Here is a 17921-nt window from a genome sequence, read left to right on the forward strand (position 1 = left end):
ACGCGGGCTGTCTCTAGTTGCCGTGAGCGGGGGCTACTCTTCATTGCGGTGCGCGGACTTCTCATTGCAGTGGCTTTTCTTGTTGCAGAGTATAGGCTCTAGGCGTGTGAGTTTCAGTAGTTGTGGCGCACGGGCTTAGTTGCTCTGTGGCATGTGGGATCTTCCCGGACCAGGGCTCGAACCCATGTCCCCTGCATTGGCAGGCGGATTCTTAACCACTGTGCCACCCGGGAAGCCTGATGACAAAACTCTTGAGCACAATGAATATGTCTTTATACTACAGGTTAGTTTTTGCTTTATCTTTGGACATGCGTGTGTGATTTATTTTTCTAATTTATCTTGTTTAGTCTTGTTATCTATTTAATTAGAAAAGTTATTGGGGGACTTCCTGGTGGTCCAGTGGTTAAGACTTTGCCTTCCAATGCAGGGGTTGTGGGTTTGAGCCCTGGTCGGGGAGCTAAGATCCCACATGCCTCCCAGCAAAAAAAAGCCAAAACATAAAACAGAAACAATATTGTAACAAATTCAGTAAAGACTTCAAAAAATGGTCCACATCAAAAAAAAAAAAAAAGTTATTGGAAAGGGAGGGGAAAAAAAGCTTTCTTTTTGTCCTTTTATCTTATCTTATAATGAGCCCTGGTGTAAAAGTCCCAGAAGTAAAGGTGTTACTTACAGTGGTCACTTACTAACCATTGTGACCTTTAATCTCTCAGTCTTTGAAAAACGAATAAAGCACATGAGGATGTGTATGTGTTCTTTTTTTTTTTTTAAGGCCATTTTCTTTTTATTTATTTATTTTATTATTTATTTATTTATTTTCGGCTGCGTTGGGTCTTTGTTGCTGCACACGGGCTTTTCTCTGGTTGTGGCGAGCGGGGGCTACTCTTCATTGTGCTGCGCAGGCTTCTCATTTTGGTGGCTTCTCTTGTTGCGGAGCACAGGCTCTAGGTGCACGGGCTTCAGTAGTTGTGGCACATGGGCTCTAGAGTGCAGGCTCAGTGGTTGTGGTGCACAGGCTTAGTTTCTCCGCGGCATGTGGGATCTTCCCGGACCAGGGCTTGAACCCGTGTCCTGTGTTGGCAGGTGGATTCTTAACCACTGCGCCACCAGGGAAGCCCTTTGTATGTGTTTTTAAGTCACCAGTAAAACATGTTAGAATTGCTGATACATGACTCTACTGTATTTGTCCTTTACAGAATGCCCCTTCTCATTATAGTCTCAAAAATCAAATACTCTCCTTTAGTAATCTGGCAACAGGTTAGTGCCAGATCTCCTTCACTACTGGGGAGTAATGAGAATAGATTCTTTTACTGATTTCCCATATCATTTTTTTAATGGATGAGAATATTGATTTCCCAAATATTTGTCTTCACTCATTTTGTGAATGAGTTAGAATCATTGTCAATCTCTGAATAGCACCATATTTTAAAAAATTAATTTATTTTTTTTTTTTGGCTCTGTTGGGTCTTCGTTGCATGCAGGCTTTCTCTAGTTGCAGTGAGTGGGGTCTATGCTTCATTGCGGTGCGTGGGCTTCTCATTGCGTTGGCTTCTCTTTTTGTGCGGCGCGGGCTCTAGGCACGCGGGCTTCAGTAGTTGCAGCACGTGGGCTCAGTAGTTGTGGCACATGGGCTTAGTTGCTCCATGGCATGTGGGATCTTCCTGGACCAGGGATCGAACCCATGTCCCTTGCATTGGCAGGTGGATTCTTAACCACTGCGCTACCAGGGAAGTCCCCATATATATATATATTTTTAAAGATTTATTGTTTCTTTTTAATTTATTTTTGGCTGTGTTGGGTCTTAGTTGCGGCACGTGGGATCTTTCGTTGCAGAGCTCAGGCTTCTCTCTAGTTGTGGTGTGCAGATTTTCTCTTCTCTAGTTGTGGTGCGCAGGATCCAGCGTGTGTGGGCTATGTAGTTGTGGCGTGCGGGTTCCAGAGCACATGGGCTCTGTAGTTTGCGGTATGCAGGCTCTCTAGTTGAGACTCACGAGCTCAGTAGTTGCGGCACGTGTGCTAGTTCCCCGATGAGGGATCGAACCCGCGTCCCCTGCATTGTAAGGCGAATTCTTTACCACTGGACCACCAGGGAAGTCCCTGAATAGAACCATATTTTAACCTTGATATTTTCCATGATTTGTTCTGTAAAACCAGTCTCAGGGCTCTGAAACATTTTCTTCCCCGGCTACTTTCCAGGTATTTTTTTTTTTTTTTTTTTTTTTTTTAATTTTACTTATTTATTTATAGCTGTGTTGGGTCTTCGTTTCTGTGCGAGGGCTTTCTCCAGTTGTGGCAAGCGGGGGCCACTCCTCATCGCGGTGTGCGGGCCCCTCACCATCGAGGCCTCTCTTGTTGCGGAGCACAGGCTCCAGACGCGCAGGCTCAGTAGCTGTGGCTCACGGGCCTAGCTGGTCCGCGGTATGTGGGATCCTCCCAGACCAGGGCTCGAACCCGTGTCCCCTGCATTGGCAGGCGGACTCTCAACCACTGCGCCACCAGGGAAGCCCCCCAGGTATTTTTTATATAGTTGATATGCTGTAATATTGTATCCTGACTATTTTCATCTATATCATAAGCAACATCAGAAATTTTGTAAGCATATTTCAAATAACAGCTAATTAGAAAATGTTATAGAATTTAAAATGTCACTATAAGAGCCACAGAATGAATAAAGAGCTGGGAATAAACTTGGCAAGAAATATGAAAGATCTGTATGAAGAAAAGGGGAGATAAATGAATGCCAAGTATTTGGAAAGATGAATAATAATGAAATAAAGAAAGAGAAGAATAGATGGATGGCGGTAGGGGGGGAACTAGTCGTACCAAATTCAGGAATAGGCAGTGCAGTGATTTCCCTGGTGGCGCAGTTGATAGGGCTTTGCACTCCCAGTGCAGGGGCCCCGGGTTTGATCCCTGGTCAGGGAACTAGGTCCCACATGCATGCCCCAGCTAAGAGTTCTCATGCCACAACTAAGGAGCGTGCAAGCCGCAACTAGAATCTGGGGCAACCGAAAAAAAAGGAGTAGGCAGTGCGGTGGAACAGGAGAGTCAAGTATACATGAGGAGAATTTAGTATATAATAGTATATTATAATAGTATAGTATAATAGTATATTATATTAATATTAATAATTATTAATTATATTAATAGTATATAATAGAGGAGGCATTTCAGATAAGGTGGGGTATTTAGTAAATGGTTGATGGAACAACTTGGTAGCCATCTGGAAAGTTTGATTCTTACCTACCTAACTGCTTATATCTAAATTAATTTAGAAGCCATAGATTCTAAAACTAATACATTTTGCCTCATATGAATAAAGAGCTTCTGCATAGCAGCAAAATGTAAACATTGAAACTGGGAGAAAATATTTTCTACACTTATAAACAGCCAATTTTCTACATAAGTAGAAAACCCCAGTAAATCATTTAGAAAAAAAGCCCAGAGGAAGAATGGGCAAAATAGAAGAAATTTCACAGAAAAAGAAATATACAGCCTTAAATCTTTTTTCAAATGTTTAAACTTCACTCATAAAAAGAAATTAAAATGAAAACTAATGGTAGTTACTTCATTTTCACCTGTTAGATTGGCAGAGATCAAGGAGTTGGATAATATACTGTTTTGACATGGGTCACCAAGGTTTTGACATGGGTCACCAAGGGTCACCAAGGTCATATTCCCACCAAGGTTCTCTTCTGTAGTGTAAATTGCAACAGCCCCTATGAACAAAGCTTTGTAATAATCAAACTGTAAGTTTATACTGTTACAGTTTCACTTGTACAAATTTTTCCTGATACACATTCATTTAATCACAAAGGTAATAATAATAATAATAAAGAAAACCAAGATGCAGAAGAAAGTTTGTGGTACTTTTACTGTGTGTGTACCTGTGTACATTAGAACATCTCTGGAAGAATATAATATGTAAGATATTGGAAATAGTGATTACTTCTGGGTAGAGGCAGAGGACAAGGTAGAGAAAGATGGGGATGAGGGAGACTTATTTTTCCAACATAAACTCATATTGTTAAATAATTGTCTTTAACATCAGCCTATATTACTTATTCATTTAAAAATAATTTGGTAGTAAATATTGTAAAATATTCTTAAACTAAAATATGATAACCATTGGACTTCCCTGGTGGCACAGTGGTTAAGAATCCGCCTGCCAATGCAGGGAACACGGGTTTAAGCCGTGGTCCGGGAAGATCCCACATGCTGCGGAGCAACTAAGCCCGGGTGCCACAACTACTGAGTCTGCGTGCTTCAACTACTGAAGCCCGTGCTCCGCAACAAGAGAAGCCACCACAAGGAGAAGCCTGCACACCGCGGTGAAGAGTAGCCCCTGCTCACCGCAACTAGAGAAAGCCCGCGCGCAGCAGCGAAGACCCAATGCAGCCAAAAAAAAAAAAAAATTAAAAAAAAATATGATAACCATTATTTGTCTTTTGAAAATACAGTCCTCTAGACTCTCTTAATATTATTTAAAGTACCTACTTTTAATATCTCATTATAGAAGATAGTATCCTTCATTTAACCAGCCGTCAAACTGATAGTATTTCAAATCATGTAACTAGTATAAGATTAGACCAAAATGTTACTATTATTCTTATTATTTAAATGTTACTATTTTTCTGAGTAAATATTTTGGTTTCCATAACATTTTATTTTCTAGGTTAGCCATGTTCCATGCAGCTCCATGAAGTGCTGTATTTGTGTCACATTTGAAAAATAACAGCTTTGGGAGCTCCCTGGTGGTCCAGTTGTTAGGACTTGGTGCTTTCACTGCCGTGGGCCGGGTTCAGTCCCTGGTTGGGGAACTAAGATCCCACAAGCTGCGTGGCGTGGCCAAAAAATAAAAATAAAAAATAAAGTAAAATAACAGCTTTATTAAGATGAATTTACATACCATACAACTTGCCTATTTAAAGTGGTCTTAAGTATAGTCACAGAGTTGTGCAGCCATTACTACAATTAATTTTGGAACATTTTAGTAACCCCCCAAAAACCTGTTCCTTTTATAGTCACTTCTCATTCCTTCCCAAGCTTCCCAGCCCTGAGCAACCACAAATCTACTTTCTTTCTCTATGAATTTGCATATTATGGACATTTCATATAAGTGGAATCAAACAGTATGTGCTCTTTTGTGATTGGCTTATTTCACTTAGCATGTTTTCAAGGTTCGTCCACATTATAGTATGTACCAATACTTTGCTCCCTTTTATGGCTGAATTATATTCTGTTATTATTGATATTTCACATTTTGCTTATTTGTCAGTTGATGGACATTCGAGTTGTTTCCACTTTTGGGTTATTGTTGATAATGCTGCTGTGAACATTTGTGTACAAGTTTTTATGTGGGATGTATGTTTTCATTTCTGTTGGGTATATACCTAGGAGTGGAGTTGCTGGATCATATGATAATAACTCTGTTTAATTTTTTGAGAAAATGCCAGAGTGTTTTCCAAAGTTCCTGTAGCATTTTACATTCCCACCAGCAGTGTATGAGAGTTCTGATTTCTCTACATGCTTGTCAACGCTTTTATTATGTCTTTTTGATTATAGCTGTCCTAGTGGGTGTGAAGTGATGTCTCACTGTGGCTTTGATTTACATTTCCCTGATGACTAAGGATACTGAGCATCTTTTCATATGCTTATTGGTACAAACTTGTTGTGTGCCTTTCCTAAAAATTATAAATATCTACTGCAGATGCATTTCTCATTAATTAGGTGTTTTGTGTTCAATGAATTTGCATGTATAGATTTCACCACCTAGAAGTTCATTTTAGGAGCCCATCTAGTCATGTCAAATTGGACATTTTAGCCACTGCGAGAAATGTGACCTAATAGAGCCTTATTGAGTCACTATGTATAGTGATTCTCCTGATAATGTCTTTTCAAAGTCCATGTATTATTTTTGTTGCAGTATTTCACTGGCCTTGAATGTGGACATAAGTTTTGTATGCAGTGCTGGAGCGAATATTTAACTACCAAAATAATGGAAGAAGGCATGGGACAGGTAAAAATGCTAATTTGTTTCTGAGTTTTTCTTGAATTTCTTATAGTGTTTAGACCCTTACACAGATATAAACAGGTGAAGCATTCTGGGTTGTGAATTGCATGTGGACTTTTTTTTCTAGATTAAAACAAATAAAAGATAATTGAGACTCTTTTCTATTTACAATGAGGCATTCCAGTTAAAGATCCAGTCCAGGTAATATTTTCTCAGCAGGCATTAACATTTGTATTTATCAGACTAAACTGGTTGAGAATTTTTGTCATATCTCTTGCTTTTGCCAGTCAAGTTTTATATTGAAAAACCAGTTGTTGGGGTTAGCAGTTTTACTTACTTATGGTGATACACATACACACACACGTTTCCTTTAATAGAAAGGGAATGATTAAGGTCCTATAAATGTTAAGGTATCCTCAGAACCTAGCAAAGTTCCTGGCAATGGTAAACATTCAGTAAATATTTGTTGAATGAAGACATAGTTTAAATTTTGATCTTTTTCAGACTATTTCGTGTCCTGCTCATGGTTGTGATATCTTAGTGGATGACAACACAGTTATGTAAGTACTTCTGATAGATTCTGCATGTTGAATATTGATTAGTTAGTTAAACCAAGTTAATTTTCGCTCAACACCATAGAGGAGGTGAAATTTTTAGAGTCTGAAGAGACTTTCTAATCTATATTCCTTTGTAGTACACAAGCCTGTTTGTAACCTGGTTAAATGCCCAGTCAGTATTCTGGTAAAGTTGGCAATACATGATAGCTAGATTTCAGTAAACCTTGTAGTTGGAGAATAGGATATGTCAGTGTGTCAGTTGATGTCCTCTGGGAAGCAGATGCCAAGACAAAGTTAAAAGGGAAGGCAATTTATTGTGGGATAGCATCTATGTAGGATAAAGAGGAGGAGGAGCACTAGACAGACCATGATACAGTTCTGACACTTGTTAAAGGAGAGAAAGAAGGAAGGAGGATTCAATAGGAAGAGACTCAGACTATGTTGCAGCTGTGAGAGTCTCTGTCAGCCCTGTGCAGACAACTCCAGTGCATAGGTTTCCCACAGAGGAATACCTCAGTAAGCAGAAATGGCCAGGCCCTGGTACCACTGTCATGCTCAGTCTCTCACTGGGAGCTAACCAGGGGGAATGTGGCCTCAGCTGGAACACTGCTAAGGATCCCAAAGACACTGCAGCTGGAGGCTGTTGGCTATCTGCTGGCCTTGCGGAAGGTTCCTTTTTGAAGGAGAGAAAGGAACTTGAAGAAACAAGCATAGTTAGCTCCTGTACATGGGGTAAAATCCCAGGTTGTTTAATTCCTGAGTCAGTGCTGTTTTCATGACCTCAGGCTACCTAATTGATTTCAGTCTAGGAAGATAAACATATTAAGGGCCTGAATGATCCACAGACAAATTGTATAATTAGTCCTGGATAATTGCCTACATAAAGGTATGTCTGTGTTTAAGCACTGGGATTTGAAGGTAATAAAAGTAAAAGCAGCCATGTGCTTTAGTGAGCAAATTCCTTAATCTAATGAAGCCATAAATTGACTTAACCAGTACAGTTTATAAAGCCACTGATTCCACTTTGTTAATCCCAACCTACTTTGGTTTACTAAAATATATTTACTGTTGTTGTCAGCTTGTGTTAATACTGTTTCTATCTTCCAGTAAATCTTATTTCCATTATTGTTATCAGCTAACAAACATAAACCATGTATCATCTTAAAGTACTGCCATCCTTTCAGCCTTCTTTATCTTGCCCCCGATACTTTAATTATTTGTATTCTTTCATCAGTACATTTCATCAGCATAGGTCACTGTATCTTTTCATTCATTCCGCAAACATTTACTGGGAACCTACTCATTAGCACATATACACAGGAGAACAACAAAAAAATTACGATACATTTCCTTTTTCCAAGAGGTTCATAATAATAAATAAATAAAACGCATAGTTTTAAGTTTTATGTATAAATGTATATATAAAGTGCATTTACAAAGAAGCAAATTACTCTTTCTGAAGAATTTAGGGAAGCTTTACTTAGGGAGTAATATCAAAGAGTAAAATTTTGGGTTGAGGGAGTGGAGGGTAGTATTAAAGAAGGGATGCCAATATTTTTTAAATAGTCCATGAACTTCTCTGTTATGTATTCTGTAGTAGCTAGAGCACAGAGTAGCAGATTACTAGAGATGAGGATGAAAAGAGTTTGACAGTTTATGATGAGTTTCATCATAGAAGGTTATTAGGACTGATAATAAGAAAGAATTTGGTAATATCTAATATGAGTGAGCATATAGTACAATGGGGAGTATACTTTTAGAACCTTTTTGTAATGCAGTTTGGTGATTTCTACAAATGTATATGCTCTTTGGCTTTTTGTTTAATAGGTTCATCACTTTGAATATGTCATTGTACTGTCTTCTTGCCTCCATTGTTTCTGATAAGTCAGCTATTAATAATATTTTTGTCCCCTGTTTGCTGCTTTCAAGATTTGCTATGTCTTTGTCTTAAAACAGTTTTGACTACGATATATCTAGATGTGGTTCTCCTTGTGTTTTTACTCTTTGGGGTTTCTTGAGCTCTTTGGATGTGCATGCTGGTACACATCCACATTTTACCTTAAATCGTTGTATGCTGTATCTTCCATATTCTTTCTTTTAAATGAATAATTTCTTTCTTTTAGAATTTAAAAGGTTAATTAAATGAGAGAATGTGCAGTTTTTCACGTTTAATCTTAAGATCTGGACTTCTCTGGTGGCGAAGTGGTTAAGAATCTGCCTGCCAATGCAGGGGACACGGGTTCAAGCCCTTGTCCGGGAAGATCCCACATGCTGCAGAGCAGCTAAGCCCTTGCGCCACAGCTACTGAGCCTGCACTCTAGAGCCTGTGAGCCACAACTATGGAGCCTGCGTGCCACAGCTACTGAAGCCCTCGTGCCTAGAACCCGTGCTCCACAATGAGAAGCCACCGCAATGAGAAGCCTGCACACTGCAACGAAGAGTAGCCCCCGCTCGCTGCAACTAGAGAAAGCCTGCGTGCAGCAACGAAGACCCAACATAACCAAAAATAAATAAATAAATTTATTTAAAAAAAATCTTAAGATCCATAACTGAAATACGCTTTTTTTTTTCTTAGTATGAAAGAAACTGAATCCTTCCCAGTGATGGATTATCAGTTTTTAAAAAATTTCCAACTTGATAGATTTAAAAAATGGTTTCTTGTTTTAATTCGAATTAAACTCATTTGGAACTTGAAACTGAAACCTGATTCTTCCTGAAGACATATTACCCTTTAGCCCTCTCAATTTGAAGCTAGCGTTTTTTCCCCTGTGTATTTTATGGTCAAGAGGTAAAGTCATTGTTCCCCTTGGTCCCAAATGCTGTTTTCAGACCATTTCGCTTCTTCGGTTTAAAATCCATAAATCCTTTGAGTCTTGTTGTCCAGCTGTGTCATGGTCCTTTGTGCTTTTCTCTGCTTGACATCTTGGTCTGTCCCATTTAATTATTTGTAGTGCTGTCACCTCACACACAATCTTTTCTTTCTCCCAAGGCTTGCTGTTATCCAATGTGATTTCAGTGCCCATATGTGTAGTTCATTCTACACCCTAGCCCTGTAGTTCTACAAGTGTAGTCCCCCGACCAGCAGCATCAACATCACCTAGGAGCTTGTTAAGAGAATGCATATTCTCAGGCCCAGCTCCAGACTTACTGAATCAGAAACTCTGGGGACAGGGCCCAGCAATATGAACGACAAGCTGTCTTAGTATGGTTCTGATGCATACTTATGTTTGAAAACTCCTGCCATAGCCTTTCATTTCTGTGATCTACTCATTTCCAGGAAAATCCCCTTCACCTCAGCCATGTACTCCTAAGGCCACCACCCTAGGCCTACTCTAGTTCTACTCTTACTGACTTTACAAAATCATCTTTGCCTCTTCCTAAAAGAGTGCTCCTCGGGGTTCTGTCCATCCCACTATCCTCACTCTGTGCACTTTATACACTCTCCCTAGGCTTACATTGGAAATTCCCCAATTTTTTTTTTAATTTAATTTAATTTAATTTAATTTTTTTTTTTTTTTTTTGGCTGCATTGGGTCTTCGTTGCTGTGTGCGGGCTTTCTCTAGTTGCGGCGAGCAGGGGCTACTTTTTGTTGCGGTGTGCGGGCTTCTCATTGCAGTGGCTTCTCTTGCATGCAGAGCACAGGCTCTGCGCGTGGGCTTCAGTAGTTGTGGCACGCAGACTCAGTAGTTGTGGCTCGCGGGCTCTAGAGCACAGGCTCAGTAGTTGTGGCACATGGGCTCAGTTGCTCCGCGGCATGTGGGATCTTCCCGGACCAGGGCTCGAACCTGTGTCCCCTGCATTGGCAGGCAGATTCTTAACCACTGTGCCACCAGGGAAGCCCCGGAAGTTCCCAAATTCATATCTCCAGATTAACACCTGGGACCCATATATCCTAGTGCCTATCAGGCATCTTTTTTTGAGCCTGGGACCCATATATCCTAGTGCCTATCAGGCATCTTCATTTGTACATTCCTCTGGCTTTATCTTGTCCAGCCCTCCTACTACCTTTACCACGACCAGACTCATTCTTCTTGCTTCTCAGTATCAAATAATGGCATCACTTGGTGTTAAAGATTTGCCTGAATGAGAAACCTTGGTGATATCCCTGATACTTTTCTCCTGCGTTTCTCAGAGTCATCCTTGCACGAAATTCTGTAAATTCCTCATCCTAATTACCCTTAAATCCATCCATTTCTCTCTGTTTCTACTGCCATTAACCTGATTCACGCCATCATCTTGTCTTAGCTGGGAATCTGCAACTGGCTCCTAAGTGATTCCCTTATACCCAGTGTTACCACCTTCCAGTTCTTCTTCACAAATGGCTTTCGTTGTCCTATATTGCTTACCTATGCAACTTTATCTTTTGCCTCACCTTTTCTCACATTATTCTAGCCACGTAGAGCTTGGTTTCTTGAAAGTACTGTGCATTTTATTTGCATTTGGTTTGGTAGGATTTTTTTTAACTTTTTTTCCTACTGTCTCCTGACTTTGTTTCTTACAAGCAGTACTCGCTTTCTGTTTTACTCTTCAGTTCTCTTAACCTACTCATCATCTTAGTCATTCTTAACACGTCAGTTTAACTCATTTTCATTTTGGTTTGAATAGACATCCTATGAGTTCCTTAGATCCTCCATATTTCCCTTACCCTGCACTTTTGTAATTGCCTATATCCTTGTCTGTATTCTTTCTTAGGCTGTAAGTTGACTCCAGGTACCCTATTTATGTTGACTGAATTCTTTTCATATTTCCATTCAGGATGTGTGACTCTAACCTTGGTAAAATACTACACAGAAATTATTCACTGATCTTTCAGTGCTTCTTAGACTCACTTCTTAAGATTAGTGATTCATTGGATTCACCTTTTTACTCCTTCACAGCGGGTGTGTAATAGGCACGTATCCTTGAATAAGTAACTGGAAATTTATTATTCTCCCTGCTTTCATAAGCGTATGTTATCATTGCTAACTCCAGTGATTGATTTGTGCTATGATACCATTAGGGCTATTTGGCTAAGTGGGGCTCCCCTTCTTTGATGCTTTCATGAGATTAATGAAAACTATTTATCTAAATTATTTATCACTTGAGACTGAATAAATGTTTGTCTCTGTTCATACTAGTAGTTGGTTAGTGGTTTGTGTTTTTTTGTTTTTTTTTTTTTTGGCTGCGCCATGCGGCTTGTGGGATCTTAGTTCCCCGACCAGGGATTGGACCCATGCCACTGTAGGGACAGCCTATAATCCTAACCACTAGGCCACTAGGGAACTCACAGTAGGTTAGTTTTTCTATGTAGTTGTTTGGGGCCTAAATTTCTTTTTCTATGTATAGCTTCTCTAGTAATCTTAGGGATGATAAAGGTAAACTTGTATCTGTTTAATCTTTAAAGACCTGCAAGTAATGTATTTAGTCACACCTTGACTAATCATTGTTATCATGAACACATATCTGGAATTGTGATGTTCTGATTCAACATCCTGCAAGGTGTGTCTAAAAAATGGAATGGTTTATTTTCATATATGGGGGTTTTTAGAAACAGATAAGCAGAGATGATGACAGCAACTCATTGCCACTCACTCCTAGCAAAATTATGCCAGATGATTTTCTTTAAAGCTTTAACTGATACATAAGATTTTTAAAAAATGAACTAAAAATAGAGTTACCATATGATTCAACAATCCCACTCCTGGGCATATGTCCAGACAGAACTGTAATTCAAAAAGATACATGAACCCCTGTGTTCATAGCAGCACTATTTACAATAGCCAAGACATGGAAACAACCTCAATGTCTGTCAACAGATGAATGGATAAAGAAGATGTGGTACATATATACAGTGGAATACTACTCAGCCGTAAAACAGAATGAAATAATGCCATTTCAAGCAACATGGATGGACCTAGAGATTATCATACTAAGTGAAGTAAGTCAGAAAGAGAAAGACAAATACCATATGATATCACTTATATGTGGAATCTAAAGTATGACACAAATAAATTTATCTACCAAAGAGAAACAGACTCACAGACTTAGAGAACAGACTTGTGGTTGCCAAGGGGAGGGGGCATGGGGGAGGGATGGATTGGGAGTTTGGGGTTAGCAGATGCAAACTATTATGTGTAGAACGGATAAACAACAAGGTCCTACTGTATAACACAGGGAACTATATTCAATATCCTGTGATAAACCGTAATGGAAAGAATATAAAAAAGAATATATATATATATATATATATATATATATATATATATATAAAACTGAATCACTTTGCTCTACAGCAGAAATTAACACAACATTGTAAGTCAAGTATACTTCAATTATAAAAAAAGATTTTTTTAAAATGGATCTTAGGATCTTGGTATAGATAATCCATACCTCTATTGACTAATTCCCCACTTGTCTGAAAAGGGCAGAAATGTTCTTTTAAAAATAGGTTGTCTTAAATTAGATAATATAACTTAAAAGCTATTTTTTGATAGTTATTTCCTGTTCCATCAACTTTAAGCAGTAAATCTTAACTACTTACTATGTAAGGTGAGGAAATTGCTGCCTCTGTGCTGTCATTCACCTTTAGTCTCTTCTACCCCCTAATTTCTGTTAGATACATAATTACTTTATATTGTCAACTTTATAGTTAAATCTATTCTGGAGCAGTTTCTTTTATGTTTTGTCCGTAGGTTTAGTCACAAAATGGTAAGCCAGTGCTTTTATAATATTATAATTGTAGATATTACATAAAGCCAAGTAATTGAATGGATCCAGAGCAAAGTAAATGTAGTCCTGTAAGTCTGTGCTGCTCCAAGAAGAATGAATATTCCAAACATCCAAGTCAGACGATTATTTTTTACATTCTATCACATAGGCTTGTGAAGCTGCGTAGACCCTCAGATGGTTTGTACCATCTGAGGCAAGAGACAAACTAAACTTTGATATGTGTATTAATCACAGTATAGTAGAGCATCTCGTCTTTTACAGTGGAAATACATCATTTTTATTTAATTATAATCAGTTCAATTTGCTGTGCATTGGTTTTTGTTTTTACTTTTTGAATTAAGTTCTAAAATAAATTCAGTAAAGTGTGTAAAGTACATTTACTTTAGAAGTATGTTTTACTAACCACACAGATCAAGGTACAGAATTTTTCCAGTACCCAGAATATTCATCCTTGTGACCCTTCCCAGACGGTATACATCTCATCCCCACTACCTGTTCTGACTTCTGTCACCACCAGTTCATTTTACCTGTTTTTGAACCTCATTTAAATGGAATTATGTAGCATGTTCTTTTTCTGAGTGTGTATCAGCTTCAGTTAATGTAATGTGTTTCTTTGAGATATGTGCATGTTGTTAAGTGTATGTGTATGTTTTTAGGTTTGTTTTGTTTTTTTCTATGTAGCATTTCATTCTCCTGATAATAGATACTTGGAGTTTTTTTGGTTTGTTTGTTTGGTTTTGACTGCTGTGAAAAAACTACAAAGAATATTCCTAAAAGTGTCTGGGTAGATATGCACTGATTTCTTTTGGGTATATACTGAAGAGTGAGATTTTTAGCCTTACAATAGATACTGCCAGAGTATCTATCTACTTTTCCAAAGTAGTTGTACCTCCACTTCTCCTAGTTGTGTGTGACTGCTCTAGTCCTTGTTCACACTTGTATTACTAGTCTTTTCTAATTTTAGCCATTTTGGTGGGTATGTAGGGATATCTCATGGTGGTTTTAATTTGCATTTTCTTGGTGGGTAATGATGTCAGACATCTTTCGTTGGATATCACTTTTTACGAAGCGCCCACTCAAGTCACTTTCTCATTCTTAAAATTTTGTTATCTTGTCTATTTGTTAATTACTTTCTAAGAATCCTTAAAATATTCTGATACGAGTCTTTTGTTAGATATATGTATTACAACTATTTTCCCCAGTGTGTGGCTTACCTTTTTTTCCCTCTGAATGATTTTTGGTGAACAAAAGTTTTTATTTTAATGGCATCTAATTCCTCATTTTCCCTCATTTATGATTATTGCTACTTACGAAATCTTTGCTTACCCCAAGGTTGTATTTATTTTTAAGGCAGTCTACAGAGAGTTTATGGAGAATGCTTTGAAAACATGTGACTTTAAAGTTGTATGTCTCATAGTGGAGTAAATTAATGCCCCCCCCATCATTTCTCTACGATGAAACAGAAAAGCACTACTTTAGTATTCTAAGTAGGAAATTTGTCACAAATGTATAGAATACTGTCCGTTTTAAAATATATGCTTAAGGGATCAGAACTCAAGTTCACACTGAAAATAATTTCCTCGTCTCATTGAAATGCAAAATGAAATAATTTGTCAAGCTTTGGTAATTAATAAGGTAAAGTGTATAGATAGGGATTAAATTACTGATAATTATTAAACTTTTAAAAATGTTTTTGAACTATAAATGTAAAGTTACAGATTGAAGGGAAGCAGAGAAGGGTGTTGGAGGGCTGCGTGAAGCTGATTGTGTCAGGCCTAATAGGCCATTAAGGTTTTTGGCTTTTATTCTAAGATAGAGCCATGAGAGGATTTTGAGCAGAGGAATGACTTGGTCATAGAGGATTGCTCTGACTGCTCGTATTAAAAAGAGACTAAGTGGGAGCAAGGAGATTGCGAGACTATTAAAACAGTCCAGAAGAGAAATGATGTTGGTTTGATCCAAGACTGTAGCCGAGGAGGTAGTGAGAAATGGTTGGATTTTGGATGTGTTTTCAAGGTAGAGTTAGAGTCAGACTCTGATAAAAGAAGGAGATGAGCCAGAGATGATTGTAAGATCATTTTTACCTTTGATTGTGATTACATGAATTCAGATGATAGAATATGTTACATTTCTTTTTAAGTATTTTGTTTTATTATTTATTTATTTATTTATGGCTGTGTTGGGTCTTAGTTTCTGTGCGAGGGCTTTCTCTAGTTGTGACAAGCGGGGGCCACTCTTCATCGCGGTGCGCGGGCCTCTCACCATCGCGGCCTCTCTTGTTGCGGAGCACAGGCTCCAGACGCGCAGGCTCAGTAGCTGTGGCTCACGGGCCCAGCTGCTCCCAGGCATGTGGGATCTTCCCAGACCAGGGCTCCAACCCGTGTCCCCTGCATCGGCAGGCAGACTCTCAACCACTGCACCACCAGGGAAGCCCGTTACATTTCTTTTTAATGACCAGAAATTTGAGCAGAGATTTTTTATAAAGTTGTTAATCATCACATTGTCATAATCCTACAACCCAAAAAGCCCACCAGTAGGGGAAGATGGAGCGTAATACAGCTTTTCAAAAGATTTATGAATTATTTTAATACATTGGAAAATGCCTATAATGTTAGTTTTAAAAAACTTAAGATATAAAATAATACGTAGTAAATTTTCTGTTTAAAATTATATATCATACATTTATAGAAAAAAAGAGGAAAGTGTCTAGATTCATAAAAATCCTGAGTGGTTATTCCTCCTGAGCAATAGGGTTAAAGGTGATTTTTATTTCATTCTTTATACTTACCTATAATTGGTTTGTCAGGGGGAGGAAAAAACCCTTTTTAAAGAAAAATATTTCATCATTAGTCCTAAATTGAAGCGTAATATTGTTGACTTATTCAGAGTGCTATATAAGTATAAGGCATATAAGTATTATATGTTTAGTGTAAGTATACTAAAGTACTTGGCATACTAAAAAAAAATCCTGTGCTTAAAGTTACCTGGTTTCAAAGCACAGCTTTCCAGTTATCTCATTTGTAAAAGCGTAGAATTATCCCAAAACTCAAGGGCGTTTAAATGCTTTTGACCCTGTGCTCAGAATGTATATATAGATGGCATTCAGTAAAAGCCTTTTTTTTTTTACCTTGATAAAGAGCTGCCTTCTACGGTGAGAATTGGCATAATAGCTATTTTCAACATAAGTGATGGCAGCAGGACCTTGTGAAGAGAATTAGCTTATTAATGGCCAGGTTGACACTTGCCTTCTTGAGAATGCTTATTCTCAAAGACGGGAGATCACTTTCTTTTTCTTCCCTATCACCAACTTAAGGCTTAGTCATCTTGGCCTAATAGCTATGGCTGACCTTTATTCTCACCAGTTATGCTTAGGCTAGAATCATCTGTAAGAAATCATTAGGATTTGTCACATCAGAGAAGCATTATGGGTAATAGAGGGAGTAAGATGTATTTGGAAATCAGGGATTCTGACTTTGAGTCTGTTTCTTAATTATTTTTTAATTGATGTAAATTTCATATAACAATATTCACCATTTTGACTAGTTTAAAGTACACAATTCAGTGTACCAAAAGAAATCCCATATCCACTAAACAGTTAGTCTTCACTCCCTCCTCCCCCTAGACCCTGACAACCGCTCATCAGTTTTCTGTCTGTGTGGATTTGCTTATTCTGGACATTTCATTAAAATGGAGTCATACAGTATGTGATCTTTCATGTCTGGCTTCTGTCACTTAATGTAATGTTTTCAAGGTTCATCCATGTGGTAGCATGTATAAGGACGCCATTCCTTTTTATGGCTAAATAATATTCCATTATATGGATATTCCATATTTTATTTCTCCATTCATCAGTTCTTGGACATTTGAGTTATTTATACTTTTTGTAGAAATGTTTGTGTTATTATTTGAACATTTGTGTGGAAGACTTTTATTGAACACATGTTTTTGATTCCTTGGAGTGAAATTGATGGGTCATATGGTAATTCTGTGTTTAACTTTTTGAGGAACTGCCAAGTGCACTAATCATTTTTATACCTCATTTTCAACATCTGCAAGATGTGGAGGTTTACTCATTTAAAAAATCCTTATTAAACACTTTCCACAGACCAGGCAGTGTACTGGACATAAGAGATCTTTTCATGGAGCTTATTGTTTGGTTGGGGATAGGGAAACAGGAAGGCAGATATTAAACAAATGATTATACAGATAGCTGTCTAATGAAAATTATGACACATTCTATAAAGGAGAGGTGTATAATGTGCCATAGGAACTAAGGTAAAGGTGGTCTGTGTCTAGACTGGTATGGTGAATTGTCAGAAAAGGCCTCTATGAGTAACGATACATCTTAGCTGAGTGAAATAAAATAATAATAATAGCAACTTCATCTTATATTTATTGAGTGCTTACTATTTGCCAGGCAGTATTCTAGTCGGCCAGCTCTATTTCTGCTCTCCATCTTACAGATTAGTAAACTGAAAAATGGAAAAGTCAAAGAGCTTACCCCTCAGTTCATAGCTAGTAAGTTGTGAAGCCAGTATTCTAACCTAGGCTGTCCCACCTCAGAGCCCCACTATGATAGTCTTTTGTTTCCTTTCCAAGGGAGGTGGCCCCAAGCAAAAACCTCTGAGGAAGGGTGGTGCATA

At 38.2% G+C, this 17921-nt stretch overlaps 1 protein-coding gene across 3 annotated transcripts in view; it reads left to right on the top strand.

Annotated features, from left to right (window-relative positions):
- Nucleotides 1-17921, top strand: part of ARIH1 (ariadne RBR E3 ubiquitin protein ligase 1) — a 117060-nt gene that overhangs the window by 69871 nt on the left and 29268 nt on the right. For all 3 annotated transcript variants that reach the window (XM_082443938.1, XM_082443937.1, XM_082443936.1), the window contains exons 4-5: nucleotides 5927-6019; nucleotides 6518-6573. In XM_082443938.1, the coding sequence (XP_082300064.1) occupies nucleotides 5927-6019; nucleotides 6518-6573 (149 nt within the window). The remainder of the gene's footprint in view (nucleotides 1-5926; nucleotides 6020-6517; nucleotides 6574-17921) is intronic.

The sequence above is a fragment of the Balaenoptera physalus genome, assembly GCF_965194825.1.
Source record: "Balaenoptera physalus genome assembly, chromosome: 2".
Taxonomy (NCBI): Eukaryota; Metazoa; Chordata; class Mammalia; order Artiodactyla; family Balaenopteridae; genus Balaenoptera; species Balaenoptera physalus.